The sequence below is a fragment of the Enhydra lutris genome, unplaced genomic scaffold (assembly GCF_002288905.1).
Source record: "Enhydra lutris kenyoni isolate GAN:26980312 unplaced genomic scaffold, ASM228890v2 scaffoldscaffold6, whole genome shotgun sequence".
Taxonomy (NCBI): Eukaryota; Metazoa; Chordata; class Mammalia; order Carnivora; family Mustelidae; genus Enhydra; species Enhydra lutris.
The window spans coordinates 4070007-4088252 of record NW_019154090.1 but is presented as its reverse complement, the minus strand read 5'-3'; the positions used below and the strand labels follow the sequence as shown (position 1 = coordinate 4088252).

General features: G+C 41.6%; 1 protein-coding gene and 1 pseudogene across 1 annotated transcript; both read left to right on the top strand.

Moving 5' to 3' along the window:
- Window positions 1–6087: 6087 nt before the first annotated feature.
- Window positions 6088–8043, top strand: LOC111141504 (annotated as a pseudogene).
- Window positions 8044–10051: 2008 nt separating this feature from the next.
- On the top strand, window positions 10052–11014 carry LOC111141571 (cofilin-1). The gene has a single exon (XM_022494216.1). It carries the CDS (start codon window positions 10132–10134, stop codon window positions 10630–10632), a length of 501 nt encoding a protein of 166 aa, XP_022349924.1. The 5' UTR covers window positions 10052–10131; the 3' UTR covers window positions 10633–11014.
- Window positions 11015–18246: the final 7232 nt, after the last annotated feature.

Sequence of the window (18246 nt, the reverse complement as noted above, 5' to 3'; positions counted from 1 at the left end):
CATGCGTATCGATCACATGTTTAAATACAAAAAAGTACTTGAAAATGGCTATTTTAACAATTACAATATTGATTTACACAAGGCCTCTTCTATATGATCTAACCTGCACAAGCCATGGGGTTGGGGTGGGCTATAGAAAAAAGATTACATAAAACAAAATATGAATGGGGTGGAGATAGGGTAAAAATCTATAACAAAGGTTGATTTCCCTAAAAAAGTGCTCATAAAAATAAATCATAAAAATGCAAAATTCATGAACACACCATTCACTTGAAAGAAAAACACAAATAACGAGGGAAATGGGGAGTCTCCTAATGAAATGCACTATAAACTCATGGGGGAGGTGGGGGGCGTGGTCAGCATTGTAGGCCCCACATGAAACTCATAAAAGCTGTAGTGAACTATAGCTTGGGTTTGAGGTCCAACTGGACTCCCTCATCTTCATCTTCAGGGTCGTACCTTAAACTTGTGATCACCCCTGGGTTGGCTTCCCGGAGACGGGGGAGAAGAGAGATGAGCTTGTCTTCAGCATCAACCACTGCAGCCTCTGAAAGTGGCTGAATGAAACATTAGGTGGATTCTGTAATTCAGCCCCCAAATCCACTTACGGGTCTAGTTTCCAGATAAAATTAATCCCAGCCAAATTAATCCTCTAGTATAGCTCCTCAGAGGTGAGCAAAATAAGCCCCAATGAGGGCAGAAAAAGTAGCAAATACCCTTCTCCATAAATAGTCCACATAAAAATGGAGGGCATGCTCTGTAGACTTTGTTGCAAAACAACCCTCCAAAGCACCCCCCAATTAACATCAATCTACATAAGTGCTTATTATGCAAATATAGCCAAAAGACCAGCCCACCAGTCCCCATAATCCTCCAAAGTACTCCAAATAAACAGCTAATTAAAACCTGGGTACCAGCTATCAAGACCAGCCCACCAGAATGACCAGCTCTTCCAAGATGGCTGCCTGTATGCCCCCCCCCACATAGAAATTCTGGAACCTTCTCTGAAGAATCCACAGGTGATTACCACAACACTAGCCACATCTCCACCAAAATTAGGGAACAAATTCTCAGGCCCTAGAGAAGCTACACCAAGAAAATGATACCCCAGAACACCCCCACCCCCGCCCCTTGCCAGTCAAAACTGGCAAACTTCACAATAACCTCCAGAAGGAGGGTCACAGTTACCCAGCAGTGTTATGTGCAGACCACTGCCCAGTGAGACCGCTTCGGCCATCACCACCATTTTACCAAGAGAGGGTTAAGAGACAAGGCTGGTAAAGGGGAAAACAGCCTTCAAAGTCAGGTAGCCAAAGACCACTGCCTGACCACCACACCATATTGTCCTTCTGGAAGACTCAGAACAAAGAGGGAAAGGTCTCCCGTTGTTCATCCCATGATGCCAGTTGTCAGGAGTCCATGACCTTTGACCCTGAGGGGAAATCCTGCAGGGTTCTTCTGGATTTGGGAGCCAGTTGTGGTGGGGGGGGGGGGGGGGGGGGGGGTCGTGGTGGAGCAGGGATGGTCATTGGACATACTCCTGCCCCCCCACCAGTTCAGAGGGTCTTGGGGCCACCTCCAGGCACTCAAATGTGTTTGAGTGTTCCTTCTGTTCCTTAGGAGTTATCCCTTCTATTGTGAACATTCCCATTTCTATTTTCCCTCTGGCCTGGTCCCAAACATAACTTGTATAGGGCTACTTTAAAATCTAAATTCTGGGATCTTCAGAAAGCCAAAAAACTATGAGGAATTTCATCTAAATCTTGGATTATCAGTAGCCATTAGTTTTTAAAATTTCAGCTGAATTTCACGTCTCTATTTGAATGCAAAACATTTTTCTAAAGGTAACAACTTGTGCCACACTTTCTAAAGGTGTATAGACCATATATTACTATGTATTGACCTTTTAGAGAATAAATAAAAATAATAATAATAAACCACTAAGCTCCCCCAATAAAGTCTAGTATGAGGAGGGTCTAGAATTGAGCAGAATCTTTATCTACTTTCGTTTTTATTTAAAGATGGGCAAAATCGTAGCCCCCCAAATGGCCACCTCTGCAAAACCCGTGGGTGTCAAGTGGCATTCTATTTTAATGGCCTCGGACACGACTGGCCATCTTCGTATGCAACGAATGTAAAGAGCGTACAGGGCTCGGCCAGCCACTGAGAGTTTTGCTCTCATGGGGCTTATATTCTATCATAGGAGACATACATTTACCAAATAAATAATCAAAAGAATTGCAGATGGCGACACAGTCTCCAAGAAAAAAAAAAAAATGGGGCGATGGGGAATGGGAGATATTTGGGGAGGGACTCCACTCTACATAGAAGAGTCAGGGAGGGCCTCCCAGGGAAGGTGACTTTTCTTAAGGGAAAGCAAAAGATGAGAAGGAGATGTGAGCGGCTAACATCAATATTTTTTATTAATATTGATTATTAAAACATTATACTTAATATTTATGGACTACTTTAACATGTGATAGGGGCCGTCCTAGGCCCTTTTGGGGAATTATCTCATTTAATCCCTTTGAAACCCTTTGAGGATGTAGCCTATCGTCTGTACAAGCCGTATCCAAGCGGCGCCCCACGATACAGAATTTTTAAAAAGTGATATCTGAAACATGGTGAATAATTTATGCCCATTATGCTTGTAAACAATGGCTACACTAAAAAGGCCACTTCGATAAGCACTTAATTTGATAATTGCTACCCAGGTTCCTAGAAATAGAGTTAGGGATTTGGTGTCTCTGTGATAATTTTCCTGTGTTTAAACGCGCATATACTGTGAACAGCTGAAGTTTTCCAGTTTTGTCTAACGTGTTCTATCAGTTAGGAATGTGCTCAGCTGCGCGCGACAGAGCCTTGACATGGCGTGACACAGACAGAGGCTTGTAACTCACTTCACCAGAATCCTGAGGAATTCTCCAAGTGGCCCCTAGGGTTTCTTAAGCAGTTCATCAATAGCTGGGCTCCAGCAAGTCTCTTGGCTTCGTTCTCTTAGTTGTGAGATGGTATCACATCTTAGCCCAAGGCGGAGAGGAGAGGGCAAGACAGCCCAGCGACTGTCTCTTTGATCAGGAATGCAAACGCTCTGCAGCCGCCCTTCCATCTTCTCAACCACGTGAAAGACACAGATACCTAGATAGCAAGATAAATACTTCGATGCCTAGATAACTAGCTGGACAGACAGAAAAATGTAGGTTTAATAACACTATCACACACAAACATGCACACGCACACACACACACAGAGAAGGATTTATAATTTTCTTTTGCACAGACCTTGAAGGAACATCTAGAAAGATCTATCCAGCGCTGACCCTGGGGGAGACAAAAAAAAAAAAAAAAAATCGAAGCAAATCAGTTACCATGGGTTGGGGTGGGAGAACCCTCACATTACCATAGTGACCACTATGACAAGACAGATCCAGGCTCTTGTTGGAGTGGGAAGCTAGGAAATGGAAGGAGACATGAGGGAGGCTTATGGGGTGTCTGTTTCTTGACCTAAATGCTGATTAAACAGATTTATTTGAGAAAATTCATTGGGTTATAAATCCATGATTCATCCAGATTTCAGTCTGTATACTATACTTCAAAAAAAGTTTTTTAAATGAGAGAAAGGAAGAAGGCACTAGACACAGTAGTTTTACAGAAAATTGTACTAAACCTTTAAAGATCAAATAATTCCAATACTACTTAAATTACTCCAGAGTATAACCAAAGGAAAATTTCAAATTTATTTTTGTAAAGCAGGTATAATGTAACATTGATTTTAAAATGTGCCAAAGATTAGGGTGCCTGGGTGGCTCAGTGGGTTAAAGCATCTGCCTTTGGCTCAGGTCATGATCTCAGGGTCCTGGGATCAAGCCCTGCATCGGGCTCAGCAGGGAGCCTACTTCCTCCTCTCTCTCTGCCTGCCTCTCTGCCTACTCTCTCTCTGTCAAATAAATAAAATCTTAAAAAAAAAAAAAAAGTGCCAAAGATTGCATCCAAGAATAAAATTATGGATCAATCTCACTTATAATATCAAGGTGAAAATCTTAAAATACAAGCAAACACAGTTCAATATTACATTTAAAAAATACTACAATATGCCTAGATGAGATTTATTCTATGAATTCAAGGTTGGTTCAGTACTAGCACAATAGTAATATTTGCAAAATTTAATGTCCATTTGTATTTTGGAAATCCAATAAGACAGTAATCAATGGGTGGTTTCTTAATGACTGTATGTATATTATATATAATATATAAAGTACACTGTCTATATATGCATATATATCTAAAATGTACTTTCCTATATGTTTTATATGTAAATTATATATATATATTATTATAAGTATACTACATATATTAATTATAAGTATATTATAAGTATATTAAATATACTTAACTATAAATATATTTTAATTTTAGTTATAGTAATAACTCATAACTTAATTATAGATTAGTTATATTAATAACTGATGATAAAGTAATCAACTAATATAGATATGTTAAATAGGTATACAAATTTTTTCTCCCCAAACCAACATTTTCCCTAATGAGAAACCTCTAAAAGTTTCCCATTAATGTCAGGATCAAGAAACAGAAAGGACAAGGATGTCATATCACCATACTGTTTATTATTGTATTGGAAATATACACCAATTCAATTAGACAAAAGAAAGCAATTAGAGGCCTGAGAATTTGAAAAGAAAAAGTAAAACTTTTATCTTGCACTGCATGATATAACTATCATGATTTCCCCCACAAAATCCACAGAAAAATAATTACTAAAAATAAGAATTTAGTCAAGAACAAGTTTATGAGATCAACATGAAAAATCAATAGTCTTTCAATAATGGATAGAACATCTGGCCAGAAAAATCAATAAACAGCTGAGTTGAACAGTACTATAAACCAAGTGGACCTAACAGATAGATACAGAATGTTCTTCTCAACAGAAATAGGATACATTAGTGTTAAGTCATAAAGCAAGTTTTAACAAATTTAAGAAGATCGAAATTATTCCAAGTGTCTTTGCCATCCAAAATAAAATAAAACTAGAAATCAATAACAGTAAGAAATGAGAAAATTCAAATATGTGGAAACTAAACAATACATGCTTGAATGACTATTGGGTCAAAGAGAAAATTAAAAGAAAATTTTAAAGTATCTTGAGACAAACAAAAATGAAAATACAACTTACCAAAACCTAAAGGTTGCAGCAAAAGCAGTACTGAGAGGGAATAAACACCTACAACAAAAAAAGAGGAAAGATCTCAAATAAACAACCTGACTTTGTATCTCAAAGCACTAGAAAAGAACAAACTAAGCATAAAGCTAGTAAAAAGGAGGAAATAATAGAGATTCAGGCAGACATATATGAAATAGAAAAACAATAGGGGAAAAAAACCCTACAAGTTGGTTTTTTGAGAAGATAAACAAAGTCAAGAAACCCTTAGCTAGCCTAAGTAAAAAAGAGAGCAGACTCAAGGTGCCTGCCTGGCTCAGTAGGTGGAGCTTGTGACTCTTGATCTTGGGGTCATGGGCTCAAGTCCCACACTGGGTGTAGAGATTGCTTAAAAATAAAACCTCTTTTTAAAAAAGAGAGCGAAGTCTCAAATTTTTGAAGTCAGAAATGAAAGAGGAGACATTACAACAGACACTTCAGAAATAAAAAGGATAAGGGAATATTATGAACAATTAAATGCCAACAAATTGGATAACCTAGAAGAAGTAGATAAATTCTTAGAAACATACAATCTAGCAACACTGAATCATGAAGAAATAGAAAGCCTGAACAAAAGGAGATTGTATTTGTAATCAAAACCCTGCCAACAAAGAAAAGCCCAGGACCAGATGGCTTCCTAAGTGAATTCTCAAACATTCAAAGAAGAATTAATACCAATTCTTCTTAAATTCTTCCAAAATAATAGAAAAAGAGGGAACACTTCCAAATTCATATTATGAGGCCAGTACCAACCTGACACCAAAGGGACCACAAGAAAAGAGAACCATAGGCCAACATCCTTCATAAACACAGATGCAAAAATCCTTGATAAAATACTAACAAAATTTAATAGCACATTAAAGATCATACACCATGACCCAGTGGGATTTACCCCTAAGATGCCAAGATGGCTCAACATTGGCAAATCAATCAATATGGTAAAACACATTAACAAAACAAAGGATAGAAAGTACATGATCATCTCAGTTGATGCAGAAAAACATTTGACAAAGCTCAATTTCCATTCATGATAAAAACTCTCAACAAAATAGGTATAGAAGGAACTTCCATCAACTAATAAAGGCCAGGGGAAAAAAGTCCACAGCTAATACCAAAATCGATGGGGAAAACCTGAAAGCTTTTCCTCTAAGATCCGGTACAAGGCAAGGATGCTAACTCTCGCCACTTCTGTTCAACGTAGTACTGGAATTTGTAGCCAGAACAATTAGACAAGAAAAAGAAATAGAAGGCATCTAAATTGGAGAGGAAGAAGTAAAATTATCTCTGTTTGCAGATGACCATGATCATATACCCAGGACACTCTGAAGGCTCACCCACAGCTCTTAGAACTAATACATGAATTCAGTCAAGTCGCAAAATTAGAAAACCAACGTATAAAAATAAGTCACAACAACAAACGACCCGAACGGGAGGTTAAGAAAACAACCCAGGCATGAGGCTGGTGACATGGAGGACAGGAGCTTTCCGACACGGATTCTGACATGACAGTGGCCCCCACTGATAGGCCGCTGCAGGGACCGAAAACACTAGGTGGGGATAGCACGGAGGCCCTTCCAGGGTACAGCAACGCTGGCATCACATTATCGGACTGTTAAAAGTGTGGATTCGAGGGAAGAGAGTTTTTCGGATACTGATGATAATAGCTCTCTTTGGAATTGCAAGCGACAGAAATGTTTTAACCCTTCTTCCAAACCAGAGTAGCGAGAAACCACCTGTTCCTGGAGAAGGTTAACAACATATGGGGTGCTGAGCTACAAGAATAGGATCAAGGTGCAGTAGCCACTGAACTTGGTATTTTGGGAATGGAGGGTGCTATTGACAGAAGCAGACAATGGGAGACCAACTGTCATTTGCTTGCTAGAGGAAATCTCAAGAACATACAACGGCATTAGACAAAGCCCTAGATGAATATAGGCACGGTGGCAAAAGAGTGGGATCAAAGGAAGAGGAAAGTGGGCGAGGTCATCACATACAGAACTGACCTGTTAAAGACAGGCCAGAAGACAGACTAGAAATGAACCCTAAAGGCTGGTAGCAGATCACAGAGGACGATTCCCAGTAGAAACTGGCTGATGAAATTTCTTTCAGGTTGTAGGAAATTTCTTTCAGGCTGCAGATCTTTCCAGAGGAAGATCTGATAGCACAAGTGGTAAGGATAATTGGGAACAAAAAGGCAACTGAACTTCTGATGGGAACTGCCGAAGTTGAGGAAAATGCTGGTCTTTTCATAATGAATGCTAGTCGGAGAGAGACACCAGGTGGGGTTTTCGTGGATCCTCTGAAAAACACTCCTAGTGACAGCAAGGAACAAATGAAGGACATTTTCTACATTGCAAATTAAAACAAGTGTGCATAGAGAAAGGCTGCTAGGAAGAGAACATAGGTGTTGGGGAACAAACATGAAAGAAGCTATTAAAAATCTAAATTTTTGGGACGCCTGGGTGGCTCAGTTGGTTAAGCAGCTGCCTTCGGCTCGGGTCATGGTCCCAGTGTCCTGGGATCGAGTCCCACATCGGGCTCCTTGCTTGGCGGGGAGCCTGCTTCTCCCTCTGCCTCTGCCTGCCATTCTGTCTGTCTGTGTGCTCTCTCTCCCTCTCTCTCTGACAAATAAATAAAAAACCTTTAAAAAAAAAATTTTTTTTTAAAAATCTAAATTTTCAAGATGACAATGCATCATGAGAAACTTTTGCAAGTGACATGAACGAGGCACTGACCTCTCTTGACGTTCCCTTGGAAAGCCACGCAGAGGCCAAGGCGGACATAGAGGCCGCTGAGGTTGATTGTTCTCACAATCTGGACTTCTTTTAGTCCATTTTGAGGAATAAACCTTTCTAAAATAACATTGTAATAAGCTGTTTCTACTGAGATTGCTTTGTTTCACTTTGCACGGATAAACATAAAAATCTGGAGAGAAAGACTTGTTTTCTTGTTTAAAATAAAATTGAATTTGTGGGGAGATGAATGCTATTTCTTTTTAACGATTTTATTTATTTATTTGAGATAGAGAAAGTGAGCAAGAGCTGGGGGTGGCGGGGGTTAAGTAAGGCAGAGAGAGGGAGAAGCAGGCTCCCCAATGAGCAGGAACCTCCGAGGGGCTGGATCCCAGGACCCCTGGGATCTCGACCTGAGCTGAAGGCAGATGCTCAACTGACTGAGCCACCCAGGAGCCATGGGAGAGGAATGTCATTGACAGAAACATTCTTCATGTCTGACAAAATACTTAAAGGCGCCTACCAGAGGATTTAATTTCTCAGTCTGTTGCATTTGGTAATTATGACTAGTCGATAATTCCTTTTGTCTAGGATATTGTAATATACTATTCAAAAATATGTTTTCTTTTTCTGATTTATCTGATTTATCCTTGCAGCAAATTATGATTGGTTTCAAAACATTCCATTAGAAGATCCTAATAAGGCACATAAATTGTTAAGCTATTATAAATGCATTAAAATTTAGTTTTTCTATGTTCTAAGAACTTTTAGGCCATTTTAAAGATAGAGACTAAAATTAAAATAGGTTTACACTGATGGCTCTTCCCACTTATTTGTCCAGAAGGAAATTAACATCAGAAGCTTTTCAGGGGCGCCTGGGTGGCTCAGTGGGTTAAGCCTCTGCGTTCGGCTCAGGTCATGATCCCAGGGTCCTGGGATCGAGCCCCTCGTCGGGCTCTCTGCTCCGCGGGGAGCCTGCTTCCTCCCCTCTCTCTCTGCCTGCCTCTCTGCCTGCCTCTCTGCCTGCTTTGTGATCTCTCTCTCTCTGTCAAGTAAAAAAAAAAAAAAAAAAATTAAAAAAAAAATTTAAAAGAAGCTTTTCAAAGATATATTGGTTCTTAACTTTAACTTTGTTTTTGACTTTTTAAAAAAAAAATTAACTCATTCATACACTAAATACTGAATATGATCCATACCAGTGTAATCGCCATGAAAATTTAAAAAATTCCCAGGGGGGGTGCACCTGGGTGGCTCAGCGGGTTAAAGCCTCTGCCTTTAGCTCAGGTCATGATCTCAGGGTCCTGGGATCGAGCCCCGCATCAGGCTCCCAGCTCAGCAGAGAGCCTGCTTCCTCCTCTCTCCCTCACTGCCTGCCTCTCTGCCTACTTGTGATCTCTGTCTGTCAAATAAATAAATAAAATCTTAAAAAAAAAAATTCCCAGGGTTTGCCTGTATAAGACTGTTTTACTTTATGTTTAAAAAGTTAGGTATTAAAAATGTTACCTTGGGAAAAAAGAAAAGGAAAGAAGAGAAGAGAAAAGAAAAGAAAGAAAAGGAAAACCAATCCCATTCACAACAGCAACAAAAAGAATAAAATACTTATGTATAAACGTAACCAAAGAGGTAAAAGACTGACAGGCTGAAATTATAAAATGGAGGAAATTAAAGAAGAATTGGATGAATGGAAAGATATCCCATATTCATGGATTGGAAAAATTAATATTGATAAAATGTCCATAATACCCAAAATTATCTATAAATTCAATGTAACCTCTATCAAAATCCCAAAAGTATTTTTTACAGAAATAGAAAAAAAATTTAACATTATTATGAAACAAAAGACCCCAAATAATCAAAGCCATCTTGAATAAGAGGAACAAAGCTAGAGGCATCACACTGAAATATATTTCAAAATATATTGCAAAGCTATAGTAATCAAAACAGTATGGTACTAGCCTAAGAATGGAGATATAGATCAATGGAACGGAATAGAGAGACCCCCCAAAATCCACACATCTATAGTCAATTGATTTTTGACAAAAATACTAATGAGGGAAAAGATATAGAGAACACTGGATATCTACAACAGAAGGATGAAACTGGGTTCAGTCGGATCCCGGCAGCAGCTGCAGTGGCTCTCACCTCTCCTGACTCTCCTTGCTATCTCCTTTTCGCTTCCGGAAACATGGCCTCCGGCGTGGCGGTCTCCGATGGTGTCATCAAAGTGTTCAATGACATGAAGGTGCGCAAGTCCTCGACACCAGAGGAGGTGAAGAAGCGTAAGAAGGCAGTGCTCTTCTGCCTGAGTGAGGACAAGAAGAACATCATCTTGGAGGAGGGCAAGGAGATCCTGGTGGGTGATGTGGGCCAGACTGTAGACGACCCCTATGCCACCTTTGTCAAGATGTTGCCAGACAAGGACTGCCGCTATGCCCTCTACGACGCAACCTATGAGACCAAGGAGAGCAAGAAGGAGGACCTGGTGTTTATCTTCTGGGCACCTGAGTCTGCACCCCTCAAGAGCAAAATGATTTATGCCAGCTCCAAGGATGCCATCAAGAAAAAGCTGACGGGAATCAAGCATGAATTACAAGCAAACTGCTACGAGGAGGTCAAGGACCGCTGCACCCTGGCAGAGAAACTGGGGGGCAGTGCCGTCATCTCCCTGGAGGGCAAGCCTTTGTGAGCCCCCTCCAGCCCCCTGCCTGGAGCATCTGGCAGCCCCAGACCCTGCCCATGGGGGTTGCAGGCTGCCCCCTTCCTGCCAGACCGGAGGGGCTGGGGGGATCCCAGCAGGGGGAGGGCAATCCCTTCACCCCAGTTGCCAAACAGCCCCCCTCACCCCCTGGACCTTCCTCTTCCCTCTATCCCTGACGTTTCTGGCCTTCCCAAACCACTTCTGATCTTCTGATTCCTCTTGGGTTGAAGCAGACCAAGTTCCCCCCAGGCACCCCAGTTTGGGGGGGGCCTGTATTTTTTTTAACGACACCCCAATTCCCCACCTGTTCCTCCCTTTTCCCATGCTGCCAACTTCTAACCGCAATAGTGACTCCGTGCTTGTCTGTTTAGTTCTATGTATAAATGGAATGTTGTGGAGATGACCCCTCCTTGCGCCGCCTGGTTCCCCTCCCCTTTTCCCCTGGTCTTGGCCACCCGTGGAAGCAGGACCAGTAAGGGACCTTCAATTAAAAAAAAACCAACACACACACAACAATAAAAAGGCTCACTAATGGGAAAAAAAAAAAAAAAAAAAAAAGAAGGATGAAACTGGACCCTTATCTCACACCATACACACAAATCAAGTCAAAATGGATTGAAAATGTAAATGTTAGACCCGAAACCATAACATTAATAGAAGATAACATAGGAAAGAGGTACATCGGTGTCTCAGTCAGTTGAGTATCCAACTCTTGATTTTACCTCAGGTTTTGATCTCAGAGTTGTGAGTTCAAGTTCTGCTTTGGGTTCTGTTCTGGGTGTGGAGACTATGAAAGAAAGAAAGAGAAAGAAAGAAAGGAAGAGAGAGAAAGAAAGGAAGGAAGGAAGGAAGGAAGGAAGAAAAGAAAGCATAAAGAAAGGAAGAAAGAAAAGAAAGCTTCTTCATTGGTTTGCACAATGATTTTTTTAGATGTCACCAAAAGCACATGCAACAACAGCAAAACATAGACAAGGGATTACCAAAATCAAACCAGAAGCCTTCTGCATGGCAACAGGAACAATGAACAGAGTGAAAAGGCAACCTGTGGAATGGGAGAATATATGCATAAGCCATATATCTGAGAAGGGGTTAATACCCAAAATACACATCCAAAAATCAAGAGCAAAGAAACCAATAACCCAATTATAACATGGACAAATGACCTGAATAGGTTCTCAAAAGAAGACCTACAGATGACCAACAGGTACGTAAAAGGTGCTCAACATCACTCATCACCAGGGACATGCAAACGTACCATGAGGTATCACCTTGCACCTACTAGAATGGCCATTGGCATAAAGGCAAGAGACAAGTATTGGAGAGGATGTGATTAATAGAAAACTCTTGCACACTGCAAATAGGAATGTACATTGTTTCTGCTGCTATGGAAAACAAAGGTTTTCCATAGATTCCTCAAAAATGAAAACAGAACAAACTTACGATCCAGGGAACCCACTTCTGGGTATAGAGCCAAGAGAAACACAATCAATACCTTGAAGAGATATTTGCTCTCCTGTGTTCACTGCAGCATTATTCCCAACAGCTAAGCTAAGGGAACAGCCTGTCTATAGATGAATGGACAAAGAAAATGCTGCACACACACACACGCACACACACACACACACACACACACACACTGGAATATTATTCAGTCTTAAAAAAGAAGGAAATCCTGTCACTTAGGATAATACAGATGAATCTGGATGACATTATGCCAAGTGAAATAAGCTTGAAACAGAAGGAAAAACACTGCATGACCCACCTCATATGTGGAATCTAAAATAGGCTCATAGAGGCAGGGAGAACGGTGGTTACCAGGTGCTGGTAGGAAGGGGGAAAGGGGAAATGTGGGTCAGAGGTAAAGCTCCAGTTATATGAATACGTTCTGCGGATCTAAAGCACAGCCACGTGACCGCGGTTAACAGTGTGTTGCGTACTTGAAATTTGCTAAGAGAGCAGGTGGTGAATGTTCTGGCCACAAAGGGGAGAGTGGTGACATGTGAGGTGATGGATATGCTGACTAATCCAACTATGATGACTGTTTCACAAGCAGACATGTATCCAAACATCAAGCTATACGAGCAAATATATATTCTTCTGTTTTTGTGTTTGTTTTAAATATATACTCTTTTTTTTTAAGATTTTATTTATTTGACAGAGAGAGAGAGATCACAAGTAGGCAGAGAGGCAGGAAGAGAGAGAGAGGGAGAAGCAGGCTTCCCGCTGAGCAGAGAGCCCGATGTGGGGCTCGATCCCAGAACCCTGAGATCATGACCTGAGCTGAAGGCAGAGGCTTAACCCACTGAGCCACCCAGGTGCCCCTAAATATATACTCTTAATTGTCAATTATACCTCAATAAAGATGGGGAGGGGGAATCAATAACGTGTGGCAAGTAAAACAATAAAGCTTTTAGAAGAAGACGCAGGAGACCACTAGCTGGAGAGGGTACCACACTGTATCCTGCTTATATGTCTCATTTAATTTGTAAAGTGTAAGCCCCCCTTACTATTTCCCTGTTGAAGGAACCAGGTTCTTTGTCTCTCAGAGTTTTCCACATTTTAGATTTTTCTGATGGCATCCCCATAGTACAGACCCATTTGGAATTCTGGTTTGAACAAACCAACTATTTTTTTTAAAGTTTTTATTTATTTGAGAGAGAGAGCAGGAGCAGGGGGGGCAGGAAGAGGGAGAAGAAGACTCCCCACAGAAGGCAAACCCTTCACCAGGAGCCTCCCAGCTACCCCCAAACCAACTATTTTTTAAAAAATCATAAAATTATCAGAGAAACTGGAACAGTAACTAGTATTCAACAATATTTTAAAAAGTTGTGTGAACTTTTTTATGTGTGACAGGGAATTACGGTTATGTTTTTTAAGGAATTCTCATGTTTTAGGTGTACCCACTGAAACATAATGGGACATTCCCAAGTAAGTAAGTCCCAGCAAGGCTGTGCTCGTAATGGTCCAAGAGCAGGCTCTCTGGCTCAGAGGTGTGGGGAGGGGAGCGCCGATTTGTCTTATTTGCCCATTTCCAGGATGTGAATGCGCACATCACAGTTCAGCTCAACTCCCAGCGGGACATCACTGAGCAGGGAGTGGGGAGGAGAGAGTACGAGCAGCCCTAGGCAGACCTGGAGACCCAGCATCAACATCACCGCGGAGCAGAGACAGGACTGGGTGTGAGTTGGTCTTTGCTGAAACGGAGTGATGTGTCCAAGGGGGTTCATCCTACTGCTCTAATGTTTTTATTGAGTTGTAATCGACATAACATCTTACTAGTCTCAGGTGCACAACAGAATGATTTGATACACGTATGTATTCCCAGATGGTCACCACAATCGGTTTAGTTAGAAAAAAGAAACCTTTTTTCTTTCTTGTAGTGACCACTTTTTTTTTTTTTTTTAAAGATTTTATTTATTCATTTGACAGAGAGAGAGATCACAAGTAGGCAGGGAGGCAGGCAGAGAGAGAGGAGGAAGCAGGCCCTCCGCGGAGCAGAGAGCCCGATGCGGGGCTCGGTCCCAGGACCCTGGGATCATGACCCGAGCCGAAGGCAGAGGCTTTAACCCACTGAGCCACCCAGGCGCCCCTGTAGTGACCACTTCTAAGAGCTACTCTCTTCGTAACTTTCAGACATACAATGGAGCCCTGGTAACTACCCTCACTGGGCTGTACATTTCAGCCCCGTCTCATTCTGTATATGCTTGACTTTTTAACTAAAAATTTAAAAAGAAGAACCCTGAATTGCAAGATTAAAATTTTTAGACCTTTTCATGTTACGGCTGATCAGTGCAGATAATTACGAATAGACATCACATGACCCCGTCCATGGTGCGTGACACAGAGTGTCACCAAGCGCTCCTACCCGCTCGACCCTGGTATAACGAGGTGCTTTGCAAAAGATAATGCAAGGGGCTCTCTCATCGTCCTCACTTTACAGATGAAGACATTGAGGAGAAAGCCATGCAATTTCCTTGGTTTACGCTCACACAGCCAGAAGTGGCTGAGTCGGGATTCAAATCCAGGTAGTCAGGCTTCAGAGTCTATGATTTTAAACTCTGGCCCAGGACACTTAATTTTACTTTATTTTGTTTTTTATTTATAATTTTGTTCTTTCCTTGAGTCATCTCTACGACCATCACGGGACTCTAACTCATGTACCCGAGGTCAAGAGTCACATGCTCCAAGAATGGAGCCGGCCAGGCGCCCCACTGAATTTTTTAAAAAACACCCCAAATGGCTAGATTGGAGATAAACCCGGTGATGCCGCCCACTGGCAGCATGCTGGTTAGGAGAACCATCTTCTCATCACAGATCTGGTGAGTGCCTCCGTCGGACAGAGCTAACCCGCTTGGTGGTGACCAAGACGGATGTGGCCCTTGTCTTCGGGCAGCATGTTCCTGCTGGGAGGCAAGCACATTTATTTCCAAAACGTGATTTCATTTCCATGAGGCCAAGTGGAGTGGGATAGAGAGGACTGTTGATATATATAGTTTGGGGTTAGTCTTTTATCAACATGGTGTTCTGGTAGTTTCTCTGCATTCATCCGTTAAGAGTGATTTTCTATATTTTACAAACACAAGAAACAAGTGTTGGCAAGGATGCGGAGAAAGGGGAACTCTTATGCACTGTTGGTGGGAATATAAGCTGGTGCAGCCACTGTGGAAAACAGCATGGAGGTTCCTCAAAAAGTTAAAAATAGAACTACCCTATGACCCAGCAATTGCACTACTGGGTATTCACTCAAAGATACAGAAACACGAATTCATGAGACCGAGCCCTGCATTGGGCTCTGTGCTCAGCACGGAGTCTGCTTGAGATTCTCTCTCCCTCCGCTCCTCCCCACCCTGTTTGCCTGCTCTCTCTCTCTCTAAAATAAATAAATCTTTAAAAACCCACACTTATTCAAAGGGATATATGCACCCCTATGTTTATTGCAGCATTATTTGTAACAGCCAAAGTATGGAAGCAGCCCAAGTGTTCATTGATAGATGGACATAGAGATGGAGATATATATTATATATATTATGTTATATTATATTATATTGTATTATATTATATAACATTATATATTGGACACAGGTGGAGATATATATTATATATTATATTATATTATATAACATTATATATTGGACACAGAGGTGGAGATATATATTATATATATTATATTATATGTATCAATCACATAAACAAGATGGATATATATATATATATATATATATATATATATATATATGGGAACATTACTTGGACATAAAAAAGAATGAAATCTTGCCACTTACAATGACGTGGATGGAGCTAGAGAGTATTATGCTAAGTGAGGTAAGTCAGAGAAAGATACCATGTGATTTCATTCACATATGGAATTTAGGAAAGAAAACAAATAAGCAAAGGGGAAGAAAAGAAAGAGAAGCAAACCAAAAAACAGACTCTTCACTGTAGAGAACTCGCTGCTGGTCCCCAGAGGGACGGGCAGGGGCTGGTGGTGATGGGAGGGGGATGGGATGAAGGTGTGCCCTTGTCTCGATGAGCACTGGGTGACGGATGGAAGGGCTGAATGTCTGTATTGTGCACGTGTAGGTTAGCTAACTGGAGTTTAAATGAAAACTTAAAAAATGAAATCTTAATGTTTTCACTTTTTTGTCATCGCGTAGACTATTCTACCCACTCAGTAAATAGTTACCGGGCACTCACTACCCCCCAAGCGCTGTGCTGGGCATCAAAGGGACAGCTGCAAAGAGGGCAGGAAAGCCCTCGTGTTCTAGAGGGAGACTAAGACAGTGAAATGTTAACCTAAGAAATCCCCAAAGTAGGGACGCCTGGGCGGCTCAGTGGGTTCGGCTCGGGTCATGTTCCCAGGGTCCTGGGATGGAGCCCGCATCGGGCTCTCTGCTCAGCAGGGAGCCTGCTTCTCCTCTCTCTCTGCCTGCCTCTCTGCCTACTTGTGATCTCTGTCTGTCAAATAAATAAAATCTTAAAAAAAAAAAAAAAGAAGAAGAAGAAGAGAAGAAATCACCAAAGTAACTCAGAGAGTTACAAGGTCCATCTAAAGCAATGGGATGTGGTGCCAGTGGCATCGCTGCAGAAGTTGTGATCAAAGAAGGTCTATCTCAGGAGGTGACATTGGCCTGAGACCGGAAATGTGAGAAGAGGCAGGAGCTGAGGCATGGGGCACACCCCTGAAGAAGGTCCCCGGTGCAGTCCACACCACCAAAGCACACATTCTGAGACACGAACGAGTGCTTATAATTCAGGACTTTCACGACGCTCCCTGGGGATCTCCGGCCATGCATCTCAGGTCTTTCCTTTCCAAAGCGAGGTTCTACGGAAACACCAACCAAAAGTGGAGAGTTCAGGCTGTCCAGGTGGACCTGAGGGTGGGGATGGGAAGAGGGTGAATGATGGGAAGACTCAGCTATCAGAAGCAGAGTAGTAGAACGAACCCCCTGGAGAAACAGGAGGCTATTTCCATCGACTTCCCGGTGCAATGAATGAGCTCATCAAGAGGCTCTCTTGAAACTGCAGAGGTGAGCATAGGACATCCCCGACCCCCGCCTGCCTAGACTGTTCTACACACATGTTGCTGCTTCAGAGATGAAATCCAAGTCTGAAAAAACGGAAATCAGCTGCTGGAAATGAGGATCCACAAGCCGGAGATGAGAATCGTTTCTTCACTTTTTTTCCAAAAGGAAAGAAACAATCAAGGAAAAAAAATACTGTGACCCTGTTCCCCGAGGTAGGGGAACCTCAGAGGAAAGAGGGAATCTCCATTAAATTGGGTTTCAGTGAAAAAGGACTTCAAGCAACGGATAATTGTACATGGGGTTGGGATTACCAAACAGCCCCTCAGACAAAGGCTAAGAATGATTTTGTGTTTTCTCATCATTTACTCCCTGATTGCCTGGTACTTGCTTTAGAATTTTATAGATCACCAGCAAACTGGGGATCCCTGGACATTGTAATAACTGGCCAGCTCGGGCGTTCTAAACTATGTTCTTAGGGTTTTATAATTTAATAGTGCTTAGCAAACATCTGAAGACCCATCAAAAAAAAATTCACACTGCAAAAAAAAAAAAATTAAAAATCACAGTGTATTTGGTCAATCCGCAATTATCCAATATTTCTCTCTCTGTTTTGTCTTTCCCAATGATGAAGTAGCCTTTGTTGGTAGTGTCCACAATGAAAACATTTTTCCGATGCCTTTCAAGTGTGAAATGTATTGGGCTCCTAGGGTTTGAGGAACGCTTCGATGTAGTTCCATTTGGGTAATTTGGTGTTACAATTTCTTTCCTAGTTTCAAACTGAAAACTTTTTAAGTACCACTTCTCAAACACGTTGGCCATAAGAAGATGTAGATTGAGGAAGAAGAATCCCTAAAGAAAAATGGTACCAGATAAGGAAGAAACCAGATTGCTCGAACACCAAGTATTTTTTTTTAAAGATTTTATTTATTTATTTGACAGACAGAGGTCACAAGTAGGCAGAGAGGCAGGCAGAGAGAAAGAGGGAAGCAGGATCCCTGCTGAGCAGAGAGCCCGATGCGGGGCTCAATCCTAGGCCCCTGGGATCATGACCTGAGCCGAAGGCGGAGGCTTTAACCCA